The sequence below is a fragment of the Scophthalmus maximus genome, chromosome 12, assembly GCF_022379125.1.
Source record: "Scophthalmus maximus strain ysfricsl-2021 chromosome 12, ASM2237912v1, whole genome shotgun sequence".
NCBI lineage: Eukaryota > Metazoa > Chordata > Actinopteri > Pleuronectiformes > Scophthalmidae > Scophthalmus > Scophthalmus maximus.
In genome coordinates this window covers 6,002,036-6,017,443 of record NC_061526.1, presented here as the reverse complement: position 1 = coordinate 6,017,443, position 15,408 = coordinate 6,002,036, and the positions used below count along the sequence as shown (strand labels likewise).

The following is a 15,408-nucleotide window of genomic DNA, read 5'->3' as shown; positions in this document are numbered from 1 at the left end:
TTTCCACCAGCGATTAAAGGCAGCATTCATTTCTGAATCTTTGTGGAGCTGACTGCGGAAAAGAAGAGTCTCAAAAGTCCACAAGCACACGGCTATTTGAAAGCGAACATTATTAAATCTGTGAAATCGAAGTTAAAAATGTGCATGTCGATTATCAATATTTATTCAGTTTGTTGTGTGCATTTGTAAAACTGTTTTACCTGGGTAAAAAATGCTTCTTTATCCATTTGCCATTGAATTTTATATTATGTCTGGGTGAATATTGTTGAAATGTAACATTGACCGTTTTTAAAAGAGACATCAAACAGGCATTCTGTGTTCATGTAGAGGAACCTTTATTAAGTAATGCAGCTATGAATCATTAACTATCGCCATGCAGACATCAATTGAACAGAGGAAATGTTAAAACAACATTAGATGAGGATACAGCAAATATTAAACTCTGTCGGGGGACATGAACAATTAAGCCAACGCTTTTTTTTTTCTCCTTCAGTTACAATAAGAACCTCACAGTGAAATCCAACAGGACAAGAAGACTTGACAGAAGAAGAGGGCTGTAAGCGTGAGCAGTGAATATGTGTGTTTGTGTGTGTTCGCTCTTAGTTCCGGTGCCACACGGGTATGGCGGTTTGTCTGGGAGCCACGCCGTCGGCGCAGGGGAGGAAGTAGGAGCTCGTCTCCAAGCACTCGGGCGTCAGCTTCAGACACACGAAGCAGAACTCCACCTGACAGCGGGGGCAGATGATGTTCTTGCAGCCGGTCTTGTCGTGCTCCACCCGCTGACCACAGGTGGGACACGCCCGGATGGAGGGGCACTTGTCAACGCCCTGCACCTGAGGGAGGGCGGTGTCCTTGCAGCCCTTGAGGAGCTCGAGGTCGTGGTTGACGCAGCCGTCGTTGTCGCAGCGGTCGGAGCGCGGCGCTCTGCCTTTCCACGGCTTCAGACACTGCCAGCAGAACTCGTACTTCTCCCTCTGGTCTGCTTGGCAGATGGTGCAGTGCACGCTGAGGTTCGTCAGGTCCTCCCTCTCCACGTAGGTTCTACACCCAGGACACTGTAGGAAAAGGGATCATTCAACAGCTTATTGGCTGGTTAGATGAGAAGATCGACACCATGCTCATATTTGGGGGTTATTTTGACCTTGAAGTTCAACATCAGGACCTCAAACATCCCTCTTCCTGTCATACATCTATAAATGCTCTCCTTCTCTCGCTCTCTCTTTTGTCATCCCTCATAAGCTGCTTTCAGACGTGCACTGAAGTTCGCACATTTTCCTGAACTCCTCGGGAGGGGCCGTATTTAAGAAACGCAAATGGGGCTCCAGAACTTTTCATGCAGGCACCCTGGTTAAGTGTCCGGAGAATGTCTGTTGTGAACGCGTCCGACTCGGACAGGCTTTGTGCTTTGTTTTCTCATATGTGAAACGGCAAACTCTGGGGAAAATTTCTGGACACAATTTTGCTGAACATTATCGGGATTTCATGTCTAAAAAAACAAAAAGAAACAGAAATACCGTTCCCTGGGGTTTTTAACCGGCAGGGAAGCTCAGCTGGATCCTTCCTGGAGTCTTCCCCACACCACATCACCCTACTTCCTCATTCCCATCTGCCAGTCACCACTCATACATTTCATATTCAGTTCACAGTTCATTCACACCTGAATGTGACCTGTAAATACATAAGCATCTGGCAAATTACCCCTCGTAAATGGGGAGCTGCCCCTTCTACTCGATCTCGGTGCATGTTGCAGAGACAACCTGCCTCTGCGGAACTCGTAATTCAATCAGTCTGTATTATGCGAAGGCAGAGACGACACCGGCGTACTCACTGTTTTGAATTCGCAGTGTTCTATGGCGGCCAGGAGGGCGATTTTCTCTTCGAAGTACTGCATCTCTTCGGCGGTCAGCACCGCCAGCCTGCGCACCTCTTGATAGGACCACAGGGCGTCACACTTCTGCACGGTGCTGTCCGTTAAAGCGGGGCACTTAAACTTGTACTGGCCCTGAAATTACAGGAGGAGGACAGATTATGTTATATCGCCCATGTCGAAGACATGACGCGCCTACTGTAGACCAGGTCGCTATCACAAAAGGCAGTTGAGCTCCCCCCCTACATGTTCTTTGGTTTCACCTAAGTAGTAGAAACACACATGAACATCTACAGCACATATTATTAACTCTTATGTTGTTATATCGAAGTTATGGGGCAATTATGATTTTTTTATTCATCTATTTGGAGCCATTTTCGTGTCGAATGTTCTCTATTCACTCTTTTGTCTTTGTTTTTGGTCTCCCCCAACTCCTGCAGGGAAATATCTGGCTCCCTGGATGATCGACGTTCCACCGTGTCGCTGAAACTGTGGCGAGCAGGCGATGCAGATTAGGATTTTCAGGATTTTTGAACTAAAGGTGGGTTAAACAGTTGAACATGAACTGAACCTCCCTATGGGGAGGGCCTGCAGATTCATCGCCACAGGCGAGTGCGACGCCTTGCCCTGTCATTTGACGCTTAAATAACGAGGAAAAACAAATGAAGCCTAGACAAATAATGACTCCGACTGACACACCGACGACATTTTTTGGTTTTATGAAACCAAAAAATAAACGTTGGCATGAAAATGATGCAGGTAGGCTTTGCTGACAAGTGGGGAATATGCATATTCAATAATTCATATGGTAGTTAGAGTTGAAATGCCTATTTTGACAAGAAAGGGAAGTAGTGGGAGACCGTTTTATGGCCTCACTCCTCGAACATGGACACGGTGGAAAGCACCTGGTCCAGCAGGCTGCGACACCAGCCGGTCAGAGACTCCGGGGTGACGGCGTGGCCGCAGGACATCTCGGCTCGGAGACCCTCGTCCCCCTCATCCGGGGCTGAGGACGACAACGACAGGAGCGCACATTGAGCTCATCATCACAGTCACACATGGCCTTAAAAAGATGAACAGCTCTTCTAACATAACAACATCAGCATCAAGTGACACACATCCTTTCTCTGGCCCGACCGCAGGAATAAACCAATCATCAAACATGAACTTAGGAGTGCCTAATGAAAACGCCCGGTTCTTACGCATTGGATCCAGGTCGTCCGGTCGGTTTACGAATTTCAGGGTCGTGTCATTGGGGTCGAATCTTTTGCCTTGCTCGCCCTGCGTGCTCATTTTGTGTCCAGCTCAGCTCAGCTCAGCTCCTCGACTCAACTTCTTCCGTCTGCCTCCACTCGACGGATGCGCGGTGAGAGGACTGCGCTGCGTCACCGCCACTGGCCGCACCGCCGGGATGTGTTTTCTCCGAAAGGGTCCGTTTTGCCTAGAATAGAAAGTGAAAGTGTCATCAGCCTGTGTCTTACGTGCCCCCCCCCCCCCCCCCGCCCACTAATCTGGTGGCTCCTTTCTACACTCGACGACAGGAGCGACGACAGACGACAGGAGCGCAGCGAACTCGCGCGGCACAAAATCTGCGCGCAGACGCCAAAAATGGGCAAAATCTACCAAGTCGTGGTCCACGGGCTCCGCGGGGAGAAGATGACCGTGGACCTCTGCAACACCGAGGAGCAGATGCAAACCATGACGGTGTTGCAGCTGAGGGAGAGGATCGCGCAGAAACTTCCAAACAACGCAGGTAGACGCACCGAGACGAAGTGGCACAGCTGAGCCACCACCTGACGCACAGAGACAGATCGTCTGTGGTCATCACATGTTTAAATGTCTGACCAACAAAGGAGCTTAATATAGTCAATATTGTATATAATGTATATATTTCATTGTCGTCAGCAGAATATCCAAAGTGGTTTTATCTTCTGTTTTGATCTTAATCCTAGAAAAGCATTTTCATTTTTATAATTTGCAGTGGCAGGAGGAGAGGTGGTTCCATTGTGTGCTCAAAGCAAGGCGAGTTTATTTGTATGGCACATCTCGACAACGAGGCAATTCGCAGTGCCCCACGTAAAACATTAAAAGCATTGGAAAAGAAACCCAAAGTAGAATAAGACACAGGTCTTGCAGCACAAGACATGCACAGGCGGTTTATGCACTAAAGAGACTAAAGTTATAACGTTGCTAAATACTCAATTTAAATTATACTGAAGCCTGCTGTGTCAAAAGAGAAAGTATACATGGTTCAGGGCGGCTCCTTTCTATTTTGGACAATAGGATACTGCACAACAAGTTCCACCACTACTGTATTTCATCCCCACAGAACCCGACAACCTGCTGAGTCTAATAACTAATATCTGACCTTGACCTCATAAGCTTGACCTTTGAGTAATGCAAATATCTGGGTTGTTTGAGTGACTGATTCTGTCTCTCTCTCTGTGTGTGTGTGTGTGTGTGTGTCTGTGTCTGTGTCTGTGTGTGTGTGTGTGTGTGTGTGTGTGTGTGTAAAAGGGGAGAATGCGCGTCTGATCTTCACAGACAAGATGCTGGACGATGACGCCACGCTGCTGTCGCAGTACGGGATCCAGCACATGTCCGTCATCCACATGGTGTTGAGGGTTCCCGGAGGACTGACCGCCTGATGGACACCGTCTCCTCCCGTCGTACAAACAGAAGACTCCCACTGACACCGTTTACAAATGCCAAGCCTTCAACTGTTCGGGTCGTGTTTTCACCCCAACAAGATTCGGGCCCGAGTTGCCTTGAAATATGTTTGAAAAATTCACCTTGCTGTTGCACAAAATAAAACCATTATGTTCTCTCTCATGCCTCACCTTTGATAATTGCTCACGGGATTAAGAAGTTAACAGGGCACACTCACACTACTGCTCAACTTGCAGGGCATCAAATACAAGCAAAAAGTCACGGATCTGCCTTAACTCCCATGCAAACGCTCTATCTGCCCTAGAACAAGAATTATTCCGTGCGTGAAATCATTTTCCTAGAGCTGTCAGAGCAATTGAGCTTTCATCACATCAAGATGAATCACTCGGATTGACGTAAAACAATAGGTCCCGGACCTTTTCATTCATTAAAAATGTATTTGATTAGATTGAATTTAATACACATGCGGTGTGTCTACGGGGATTTTGTAATATACAAACGTTTAGGAACTTAATTTCTGGATACTGAATGTTTACAGGTAGGATCCACAAACAGGACATTCACGGTTGGAGGACCAAGTGTGCCACGGAAATGGAAATAGGTCATTTTATTAATTGATATTTAATTGATTCGTTTCTGTAAATCCCCTTTTTATTTAATGTTTAATTGGTTGTTCATTTTCCTAATTGTTTAATCAGTTTGTAATAATAACTTTACAATTACTCTTTAGAATATCAAATTTAAAAAATGAACTCTGTGACAACGCCTATTTATTTGAGGATCAATCAATTTATGTGTAAGTAAAGTTATGAATACACTTTTCATTTTACAATACACATATTTGCCAATACCGTCTTTCCTGCAGCCGTGGGCTGCGTTCAGGTCCTGTATCAAAACATGTCACGATTTTTGTTGTCTTACATAAAACTCCTCACTGTTGCTGACCTTCTTTTAGATCCGTTTTTGACGCAAAACTATTCCATTTCCTTGTTGGTCATATGACAAACCAATAGTTACCGATAGCATTTCCGTCGGTGCCAGTGAAAGCAAAAGTGTTTCTGCTGTTCATAGGCTGGTGATAGTGTGGGTGGATAATAAACAGGTTGGAGTAATGTTCCAGAGTCTTGACAGTGGATCTTACATGAAGGTAGGCTCCTTGTATTTGTTCTGGTGTGCAACTCCACTGTGATTCCTTTGACCGATGTGTGAAGTGAGTTTTAAGTTGGATATCCGACAGACGTTCACTCTGCAGCAGTTTGCGCACTTTCGTTGTTAATCTCACCGGTGAATCGTCATCACAGAGCTTTCGCTTAGGGACCATCAATAAATGCTTCCATTTTATGTTAACTACTGACTCCAAATCATATACCAGATATTTTTACAACATCGGACAAATACTTATTTAAAATACATTTTGTTGTTCTTGTATTTATTTATATATTCCTGTACATACGCACATACTTTGCACTTTACTGCCTTTTTGCACTTCTGGTTAGATGCTAAACTGCATTTCATTGTCTAAGTACCTGTACTCTGTGCAATGACAATAAAGTTGAATCTAATCCAATCGAAAACTGCAACTCCCTGTGCAGCAGACATCAGCGCGTGGCCTGATAAAAGATCAACATGACCGATGTGGACAGTGGTCAAACGTTTATCGTTAACAGTAGGTCCACCTCTCCGGGTAAGACACGCGTCTGTCATACAAAGCAATGGTGTGTGACGACATTTCTGCAATTCACACGCATTTGATTTTTGTTTTTAAATCTCCCCCCGGCAGCTGATATAAACTACCACGGCCTTCTCAACCAAGGAGCAACGTGTTACTTGAACAGTGTGCTGCAGGTGCTGTTCATGACCGGAGACTTCAGAGAGGCTGTGGAAAGGTGTGTCACAATACTCCAACTCATAAAGTGTTTATTTTTAAATGAGTGCCAAGTGCACCACTGTACGAGTCCCGTCACGGATCTGTATTTTGTCTAGGTACACCTGTAGCAACCCTGGCACCGAGTGTATCGATCATCAACTCAAACCCTTGTTTGAGGACTTGAAGAAAAAAACAGCAAACACCAGTAAACTCACGGACAAGCTGGGCATCGACAGTGGTACGGTACTCTGGCACACGGGAGAGGCTTCACGTTGAAGGACCGAAGCAAAGTTTTTGATCCGCAGTATCTTAAAGTGCTTCCCGTTGACTAGAAGTGTTGTGATTCAAGACCCACGGGTAGATTTAAAGCCTTTAATAATCCACAGTTTTGTGTTTTCTGAATAACTCCCTGTTCAGTGTATGAGCAGCGCGACGCAGCAGAGTACTGTGAGAGGATTTTAACTCTGACCAGCCCTGAGGCATCACAGGTAAAGACGCCGTCAAGTGTCGAGGGGGAACGTGTGCGTGACGTGACAAGTTACGGCGCCTGTATTTGCGTTTCCTCAGATCTTCCACGGAGAGCTGACGCACAGGACGACGTGTTCCGCGTGTGGCACGGAGACGAACGTAGACGGGCCCTTTTGGCATCTTCCCCTCGGACTGGTGGAATCGTACCGTGAGCACTACAGCGTGGTAAGGGTCTGCCGCGGCAGATTCCTCTGGCAGCGAGACGACTTCTAGGCTAAATTTTCTATTGACCGACAAACGCTTTGGTCAGAGAGCTCGTCCGTAGCGTGAATCACCACCAAAGGCAACATTTGTGACCACAACGTGGGGATATATTGCGTGTAGTTAAAGTTGACATGGAGCAGTGGGGGGTGAACATTGTCCACCAACACGCCGCAGCATCTGATTAATAGTCTTTCATTAGGTGGACGGCATCGAGGAGCATTTCCGAACCTCGTACTTCAGGGGAGAAAACCAGATGTACTGTGACCAGTGTGACACCAAATCGGACGCCGCTACTGTGAGTAAATGGTGATGCTTCTGATTCACGTGCATTAAGATTTCACAAAGGGAATCACAGCCCGCGTGTTCCACTCAGACATGTGTGATGAGGCGTCCCCCGGAGGTTTTGATGTTGCTGCTGAAGAGGTTCGAGCTTGACTACCGCCACATGACTTATGTCAAAAACGACCGCGTTGTGGTTGTTCCCTGCGCACTACAGATCCCAGAGGTATATATTTGATATTGCAGTATTTCATCTCAACCCATTTCTTTTCATCATTCGTCATTCTTTTCCCCCCCTTTGCTGGCCAGAATCAGACGTATGAGCTGTACGCGGTTGTGGAGCACTTTGGTGATCTAAGAGGTGGACATTACACCGCAACCATTAAGTCCCAGGATGACGAGCGGTGGTACAACTTCAACGATGCCACCGTCACACTGGTGAGAACTTGTGTTTCTTCAATAAAGTCATGTAAGACAGTGTCAAAGACCGATTCGTCGTGTAATGCTCCTTATCGTCGACAGCTTGGTTATCAGCCATTCCAGCTGGATAACGTTGAGAGGTACATTTTTGCCCGACCCCAAAAATGGATAAGTATTTCCAAATGTCTAGAGATTAACACACATAAACCGTATTCACAGTGTCAACAGAAAGAAAAAAAAGCCAACTGGATTAAACATAGGCCATATATTTTCGTCTGCATTTGAAAATGACCTTTGTTTCCTTTTCACGTTCCTTCCTCCAGATCCCAGAGTGTTTATCTTCTCTTTTACAGGAAAAAGAAAAGTAAGAGACGTGTTCTCCCTGCTCCCATTGACAACGACGACCGGTTGGCCGGTGTTGTCAAGGTGACAGAGCGAGAGCAGGGTGAGGAGACGGTAGAAGCGGGTAATGACACTCCGGAGGCTTTGCCCATCGACGGAAATGAGGAGACAGGAATTAAAGACATCGTCGGCGTTGGGTCTAGAGAAGTGGGGCTGTTACATGACCTCATGTGTGATGTAGAGGATGAGGACAATGCCGCAGGTGTCAGGCAGAGACTACCACGCGAGTGTGAGAGTGATTATCTTCCAGATGAAAAACGAGAGCAAGATGAGGGGGAAATAATGAAGGATGAGGAGGAAGAGGGCGGGGCAGAAGCTGACGAGCAGGCAGAAAAGAGAGGGCTGTTCTCCGCAGGAGCTCGGCTCGGCGACACGGTGGAGGATCAGGACTGTGGCAGAGCAGGAGCAGGTGTTGATCGCGATCTCACACTGGAGGCCAGCGGCGGGCACGCGACACCTGATCCCCCTGACGAAAAAGATGAGATGAGCGAAGACCAGGGGAGAGTATTGAGTATGAAGATGGGCAGCGATGAACTGACTGGAGGGGATGAACAGTTAGAAAAGAGGGAGAAATCCTCAACCAGATACCTTGACAGCCACGCAGAGTATCAGGACGGTGAAGGTGTAGACAACGCTGGAAAGAACGCCAGCGAAGATCAGGGAGAGAAACAGGAAGATTGCGACCTTCAACTTGTTAGTGCAGGCAAAATGGCGGACGAGGCGGCGAGGGAGATAGACGTTAGGGATGCTAGTGAAGGCAAGACTGGAGCTGATAAACTAACACCAGGAAGACAAAAGCTCTTGACAAAATACGACCTGTGTCGTGGGCTTGGGGGCAACGGAAGAGTTGGTAATAATGATCAGAACAGGCCAGAGGATCATCAGACGCGTAAACGGGAAGCTGGACCAGATGACGGCCTTCAACTTGATAATAAACTGACCTCAGGGAGAAGAAATGTCCTGACAAAATACGACCTCTGTCGTGGGCTTGGGGACAACGGAAGAGTTGGTGACAGTGAGCAGAACAGGCCAGAGGATGATTGGGGGTTTAAACGGGGAGGCAGCAGCAGCAGGTTGTGCAAAAGACATGAGCAAGACAGAGAGTAGAGGAGGGATGTTGAAGGAGACATGGAACAAAAGACAGGAGACGACCAAGCGGCGCAAAGGAAAGGAACATCCACAACCAAGCCTGAGTTCAGCGAAGCGTTAGAGGATCAGGACGAGCGAGGATTCGATGGCGTTCGGCAGAACAGACCAGAGCAGGACATCGGTGTTACTCACACGACACGTGAGGATGCTGGTGTGGAGGAACAAGGACGCGAACCCATTCAAAATCGAGAGGACTCGAATCAAACAGGATCGGAAAGTGGGGAGCAGCCGACCGGGGAGTTGAACGTGTCGTAGGGACGGGACCGGGGGATTCTCAGCCAAAAGAAAGAACTGGATGTAACGACGTCACAGTGGAGGGTGGACGTGGGTCAAAATAGTCAATAATATATTACAAGATAATTGAGGAAGAAGTTACGGAAAACCCCAAAGAAGTAGTACGACGAAAAACCATAAGAGTCAAAGCTGTGGAGGAAACTTAAGAGGATGTTTTAATTCAGCAGTAATTAAGTATTAAATTTGTTTAGGAAAAAGTGTCAGACTAAGGATGATGTAAATTCATATTTACTGCATTGTAGAGATCCACAAAGTTGTACTACTTGTGTCCATTGTACGCAACAATACTACAGAGATCAGTTGATGATCCGGCAGTATGGACATCCTGTATAGATTCCCTTTGATACTTTTGGTCAATGGTGGCGTTCTTCTCTTTCCTCGGTTTGGTTCCTTCTATTCAACAGATGATCGCCTTTGGTGGATTTCGATAAAGTAAATATCAGATTTAAAATCACGTTCACTAACTGAATCATCAATGACGTTTTTGTCCCTCTTGTTGCTCCTCTCAGTTGCGTCAAATTCATAATTCATGTTGTCCTGACATTAAATGTAACGTGTAATGTTCTTTCAGGCAAACAACATATAAGATTCCCTTCATATGTGTGTGATGTCATTTACCTAATGTCACTGGAATGATTGTGATGTTGATTTGAATAATAAAGAAATACTTGCTTTATTACCTTGTTCTCAATTCTCAATTCAAATCAATTTTATCCCTATATTAAATATTTAGCCCTAAAATAAAACGTCCCTCATAACGGATCGATCTGACAGTAAAGTTGTTATCTCTGATTATATTATTGTCTTCATGTTCACTTTAAATGTAAGTTAATTTAAAATTTCAGTTGCTAATGCTTAATAAAGTGTCCTTTGACTCTGCATGCATAATTGTTCCTTCCATAATAAAACAAAATACTGAAGCTACAACCTAGCTTTTGTTGCATTAAGTAGATTTTAACATTTAACACAACAACAATGAACAACATGCTTCAAATCTCTCCGTGTTGGGAGTGTCTAAACACAGGGTGTGTCTTAATGGATTTTGTAATATGCAAAAAGGCAAGAACACAAGTTCTAAATAAAGAGAAATGTCTTAATAAATGATCCACAAATGGGAATGTGCAACTCGCCACCATAAAAGACCATTTTACTTCCTCCAGGTGCTGCAGTTAATTCCTCCCACAAAGATGCCATTATCCAAAAATGTCAACAAAAAACAGCTGTTTCGGCTGCTTAGCAAAAATGGATGATGAGCAATTTTGGCAGCTTGGGTTTCATTGTCCGACCGGATCAGTGGCCCTTAGGGGCGTCTCATGCAACATTTAAGTTTCTTGTTAGTCACATGATCCTGAGTGGAGCATTCCAGCAAATGTTGCACAAGTGAAAGAGAAAGTACTCTGAGGTTTTTATGCAGCAGACGGGGAACGAGTGAGTCGATGATAAACAGAGGAAGCTGCTCACCAAGAATCTGTGGCGACGTCTTCAAAGAGTGGATTTTCAACACACAAAAAAGAAAAGAAACGGAAGGTGGGCTCATTGTATGTGTTTTTGGTTTTGCAGCACAGATGTGATTGTTCATTGTCAACAGTAGATTGTCAAACTGCAACTCTCTGTCGCAGTCTAGTGTGCAGCTGACAACGGTGTGGAAGTGGACCGATAAAGACGTCCAAAAGGAGTCAAGATGAACTTGTTGGACGATTATCGACAGTTTGTCAACTGTGACCTTTGCCCTCCAGGTAAGATAAACGCCCGTTATCCATAGTAACGCAGTAATGCAAGCGATTTGCATGCATTTGATATAATTTTTTTTTTTTCCCTCCAACAGCTGATATAAACTACCACGGCCTGTTCAACCAAGGATCCACGTGTTACTTGAACAGTGTGCTGCAGGTGCTGTTCATGACCGGAGACTTCAGAGAGGCTGTGGAAAGGTGTGTCACAAAACTCCAACTCATAAAGTGTTTATTTTTAAATGAGTGCCAAGTGCACCTCTGTATGAGTCACGTCACGGATCTGTATTTTCTGTAGGTACACCTGTAGGAACCCTGGCAGTGAGTTTATAGATCATCAACTCAAACCCTTGTTTGAGGACTTGAAGAAAAAAACAGCAAACACCAGTAAAATCACGGACAAGCTGGGCATCGGCAGTGGTACGGTACTCTGGCGCAAAACCCGTCACCTTTGAAAAAAATTGCATCTTAATGTGCTTGCTGTGTAAACATGTTGTGATTTGACACCCAGGTGAAGATTTAAAGCATTTAATAATCCACAGTTTTGTGCTTTTCTGAACAAATCCTGATTTCTCCCTGCTCAGTGTATGAGCAGCGCGATGCAGCTGAGTTCTGTGAGAGGATTTTGACTCTGACCAGTCCCGGGGCATCACAGGTAAAGACACCGTTCAAGTATTGAGGGGAACGCGTGCGTTACGTGCAAAGTGACGCCCGCTCAGATCTGCGTCTGTATATTTCTGTTCTCAGATCTTCCACGGCGAGATGACGCACAAGACGACGTGTTCCAGATGTCGCACAGAGATGAACGCAGATGGGCCGTTTTGGCATCTTCCTCTTGAACTGGTGGGATCATACCATGAACACTACAGTGTGGTAAGGATCTGACTGCCATGAAAGGCACAGCTCAGAGAATTACATTCCCAGTGGCTTCAAGTAAGTTGTGTCTTGTCCTGCCAGGGTGCACAGAGGAATGTTGTTGCACTGCCCTCTACTGTATGTGTCTGAACCTTTGAGCATGTTGCACCTGAGAGGTTCTGCGATGTCGACTTGAGGATGAAAAACTGCCATGTCATGTTAAGCCTTGTAGACATCAGTAAGGGTGTGCCGCAGGGGGCCCAAAGGTCTGAAGACCATTTGATGCGTTTCATTAGGTGGACGGCATCGAGGAGCATTTCCGAACCTCGTACTTCAGGGGAGAAAACCAGATGTACTGTGACCAGTGTGACACCAAATCGGACGCCGCTATTGTGAGTAAATGGTGAGGTTTCTGATTCACGTGCATTAAGATTCCACAAAGGGAATCACAGCCCGCGTGTTCCACTCAGACATGTGTGATGAGGCGTCCCCCGGAGGTTTTGATGTTGCTGCTGAAGAGGTTCGAGTTTGACTACCGCCACATGACTTATGTCAAAAACGACCGCGTTGTGGTTGTTCCCTGCGCACTACAGATCCCAGAGGTATATTGCGCATTTTTTATATGGCAGTATTTCATCGTAAGACTTTTTGACCCATAATTTCTGTCATTCTTTCCCCCCCTTTGCTGGTCAGAATCAGACTTATGAGCTGTACGCGGTTGTGGAGCACTTTGGTGATCTAAGAGGTGGACATTACACCGCAACCATTAAGTCCCAGGATGACCAGCGGTGGTACAACTTCAACGATGCCACTGTCACATTGGTATGTCCGATCACTTCAACTCCAACATTATTAAAGTTAATCTGCTTATTTATTGATAATCTAATGTTTGGTTATCATTTTTTTTTATTATCAACAGCTTGATAACCAGCCGTTCCAGACTGATATTCCAGAGAAGTAGGTTTTCGTTCGTCTCTTCTTTTCTACTACACATTTTGACCGTGAATATGATGTTACTTTCTTTTCATGTCTCCCACCAGATCCCAGAGTGTTTATCTCCTTTTTTACAGGAAAAGGAAAAGTAAGAGTCGCATTTTTCCAGTGACTACTGTGTGTAGTATGAGCTTCTGCTTGAAATTTCTTTGGTAATTGCAGATGCCTGGGAGGCGTTCACCACGCCTGCTCACGGAGACGATGCCTTCGATGTAAGACAAAGCCTGCCACATCAGGAACGTGAACAGGAAAGACGTGACGCGCGTGGTTATCTTCAGGACAGTTACGCCCCCAAATGTGAGAGAGATGAGATGAGCAGAGTAGAGGATGAGGACAATGACCATGGAAGAGCAGATAAAAAGAAAGTCAGCCACATGCACGTGAGACACAATTATCCTCAAATTTGTGTGGAAATGCGAAGCAATAATGAAAGAACGGATATGGATGTAACTATAGACAAGAGTAGAATGACTGAAGATGAGGAACTGCCAGAAAAGAAGAGAAAAACCGTGGCAGAAAATCTCAACAGGCATGTAAAGCATCCAAGCAGCAAAGGATTAGACATTGTTCGACACATGGATCATGATGAGGGAGGTAGACAGGGTGTGGGACGATATGATGGCCTTCAACACGTTACTGCAGACAAGAGGGGAGATGATGAGATGATGGAAAAACATGACGAGGACCGGCACACTGGTATCAGAGAACAAAACTTGACGGAATATGATTTGGGGCGTAAACAGGGAGGCAGCAGCAGCTTGCATAAAAGACACGAGCAACACCAAGAGGAGCGGAGGAATGTCAAGAGAGCTAAGGTACAAAAGACAGGAGATTATGAAACTGCACAAAGAAAAGGATCATCCACAACCAGGCCTTACTTTAGTGAAGATTTGGAGGATCGGGATGAGAGAAGATTAGATTCATTCAGGCAGAACAGACCAGAGCAGAAAATCAGTGCTAGTGAGGAGAATCCTGCAAGAAAGAGGAAAAATACCGGAGATGCTCAACATAGTCAAATCAGAAAGGGCTCCTCTCCCAGACAAGAGATGCAGTCTGAATATAGAAGTGGATACGAAAAAGTTAGGAAAAGCCAAAGAAGAATGGAGACGATGGGAAATGTAAAGAAAATCTCACAGGACACAGCAAAGGATCTGGAAAAGAATAGAGGGAACACTGAAAGGGAACTAGATCCAAAACCAGACGGAGTTGTCCCTCTGGCGAGGGAAGACAGAGAACTTGCAAAGAAAAAGAGGCCTGAACAGAAAAGAAGATGGTGGTCTGTCCTTTTCCCACGGAGGAAACACAGTGGGAATGTGAAGACTACTGGGTGTTTTCCCTTCCCAAGAAAAAAGGGAAAAATTCAGAAAAGAATTCTGGAGTAGAATAAGATGAAGTACAGACTTTCTCCAGGATAACACAGTTTTGTTTTTGTTTTGCATAACAAAAAATGCATGTCAATGTAGTTATTATACTTTTATAATTTTAAATTGATGCTTATTGATTATTAGCATCATTAGACATCAATTCATTATCAGGCACTAGGGTTAGGGGTAAGGATAATGCTTTCGAGCAATGCTGTTTGAGTGTTGCTGGCACTCTTCAAATCACCTTTGCTTGTTTATGTAAATGTAAAATGCTTCATGCTTTTCTGTGTAAATAGCGGTAAAAGGTTTAACGAGCGAGAGAGGATTGTTTCACATCAAAGTGCTGATTTATTACATCAGTTTGGAATAAAAGTGAAACGCCATCACATTAATATTCATTTATTTGGAATTACTGTTTTTTTGTTGTTTTTTTACCTTTGTTTTTGTCTGCCCCTTTTGTGTGGTCGTTTGCTATCTGTTTTTTGTTCAGGTAAAAGAAATGAGCTGTATTATTATTATTATAGTTGACCTCAATATTGCAATATTAAAGATTACAAATACATGGATGCCACAAGATGTAAAAGTGGATTTTTGTGTGAATGAATTTTAAATAAATAAATGAATACTCACATTTGTTTCTCATTCCGCAGTTGAATACTTTTTCTGAAATTGTCACTTGAAGGATTCTGAGGAAGATTTTAACGTTTTCAAAAGTATTATACATATATATATATTTATCTCAATAATCAATTACCTCCGTACAAAAATACACTATTATTATTATTA

General features: G+C 44.8%; 4 protein-coding genes across 7 annotated transcripts; 3 read left to right on the top strand and 1 right to left on the bottom strand.

The window, feature by feature from the left end:
- Positions 1-311: 311 nt before the first annotated feature.
- Positions 312-3,302, bottom strand: si:ch211-212k18.15 (probable E3 ubiquitin-protein ligase ARI5). Its single transcript, XM_035619597.2, has 4 exons — positions 3,070-3,302; positions 2,773-2,873; positions 1,829-2,002; positions 312-1,055 (listed from the first exon to the last, which is right to left on the bottom strand). Exons 1-4 carry the CDS (start codon positions 3,158-3,160, stop codon positions 600-602), a joined length of 822 nt encoding a protein of 273 aa, XP_035475490.1. The 5' UTR covers positions 3,161-3,302; the 3' UTR covers positions 312-599.
- A 77-nt stretch (positions 3,303-3,379) lies between these two features.
- On the top strand, positions 3,380-4,696 carry zgc:194655 (uncharacterized protein LOC794380 homolog). Its single transcript, XM_035619666.2, has 2 exons — positions 3,380-3,620; positions 4,385-4,696. The coding sequence occupies exons 1-2, from the start codon at positions 3,476-3,478 to the stop codon at positions 4,513-4,515; spliced, it is 276 nt and encodes a 91-aa protein (XP_035475559.1). The 5' UTR covers positions 3,380-3,475; the 3' UTR covers positions 4,516-4,696.
- An 847-nt stretch (positions 4,697-5,543) lies between these two features.
- Positions 5,544-10,356, top strand: LOC118291295 (ubiquitin carboxyl-terminal hydrolase 26-like). Of its 2 annotated transcripts, none has more exons than XM_047336019.1 (11): positions 5,544-5,684; positions 6,130-6,221; positions 6,318-6,423; positions 6,521-6,642; positions 6,822-6,892; positions 6,972-7,097; positions 7,336-7,431; positions 7,510-7,641; positions 7,725-7,853; positions 7,938-7,975; positions 8,189-10,356. In XM_047336019.1, the coding sequence occupies exons 2-11, from the start codon at positions 6,164-6,166 to the stop codon at positions 9,342-9,344; spliced, it is 2,034 nt and encodes a 677-aa protein (XP_047191975.1). In that variant the 5' UTR covers positions 5,544-5,684; positions 6,130-6,163; the 3' UTR covers positions 9,345-10,356. The 2 variants fall into 2 exon arrangements, with proteins under 2 accessions (XP_047191975.1, XP_047191974.1); XM_047336018.1 differs by having other exon boundaries at positions 5,545-5,684; positions 8,159-10,356.
- A 691-nt stretch (positions 10,357-11,047) lies between these two features.
- LOC118291281 (probable ubiquitin carboxyl-terminal hydrolase creB) lies at positions 11,048-15,253 on the top strand. Of its 3 annotated transcripts, none has more exons than XM_035619424.2 (12): positions 11,048-11,207; positions 11,300-11,416; positions 11,506-11,611; positions 11,709-11,830; positions 11,995-12,065; positions 12,158-12,283; positions 12,562-12,657; positions 12,736-12,867; positions 12,959-13,087; positions 13,185-13,222; positions 13,306-13,346; positions 13,421-15,253. In XM_035619424.2, exons 2-12 carry the CDS (start codon positions 11,362-11,364, stop codon positions 14,638-14,640), a joined length of 2,136 nt encoding a protein of 711 aa, XP_035475317.2. In that variant the 5' UTR covers positions 11,048-11,207; positions 11,300-11,361; the 3' UTR covers positions 14,641-15,253. The 3 variants fall into 3 exon arrangements, with proteins under 3 accessions (XP_035475317.2, XP_035475326.2, XP_035475335.2); XM_035619433.2 differs by having other exon boundaries at positions 11,063-11,207; positions 11,305-11,416; XM_035619442.2 differs by having other exon boundaries at positions 11,075-11,218.
- The last annotated feature ends 155 nt before the right edge of the window (positions 15,254-15,408 follow it).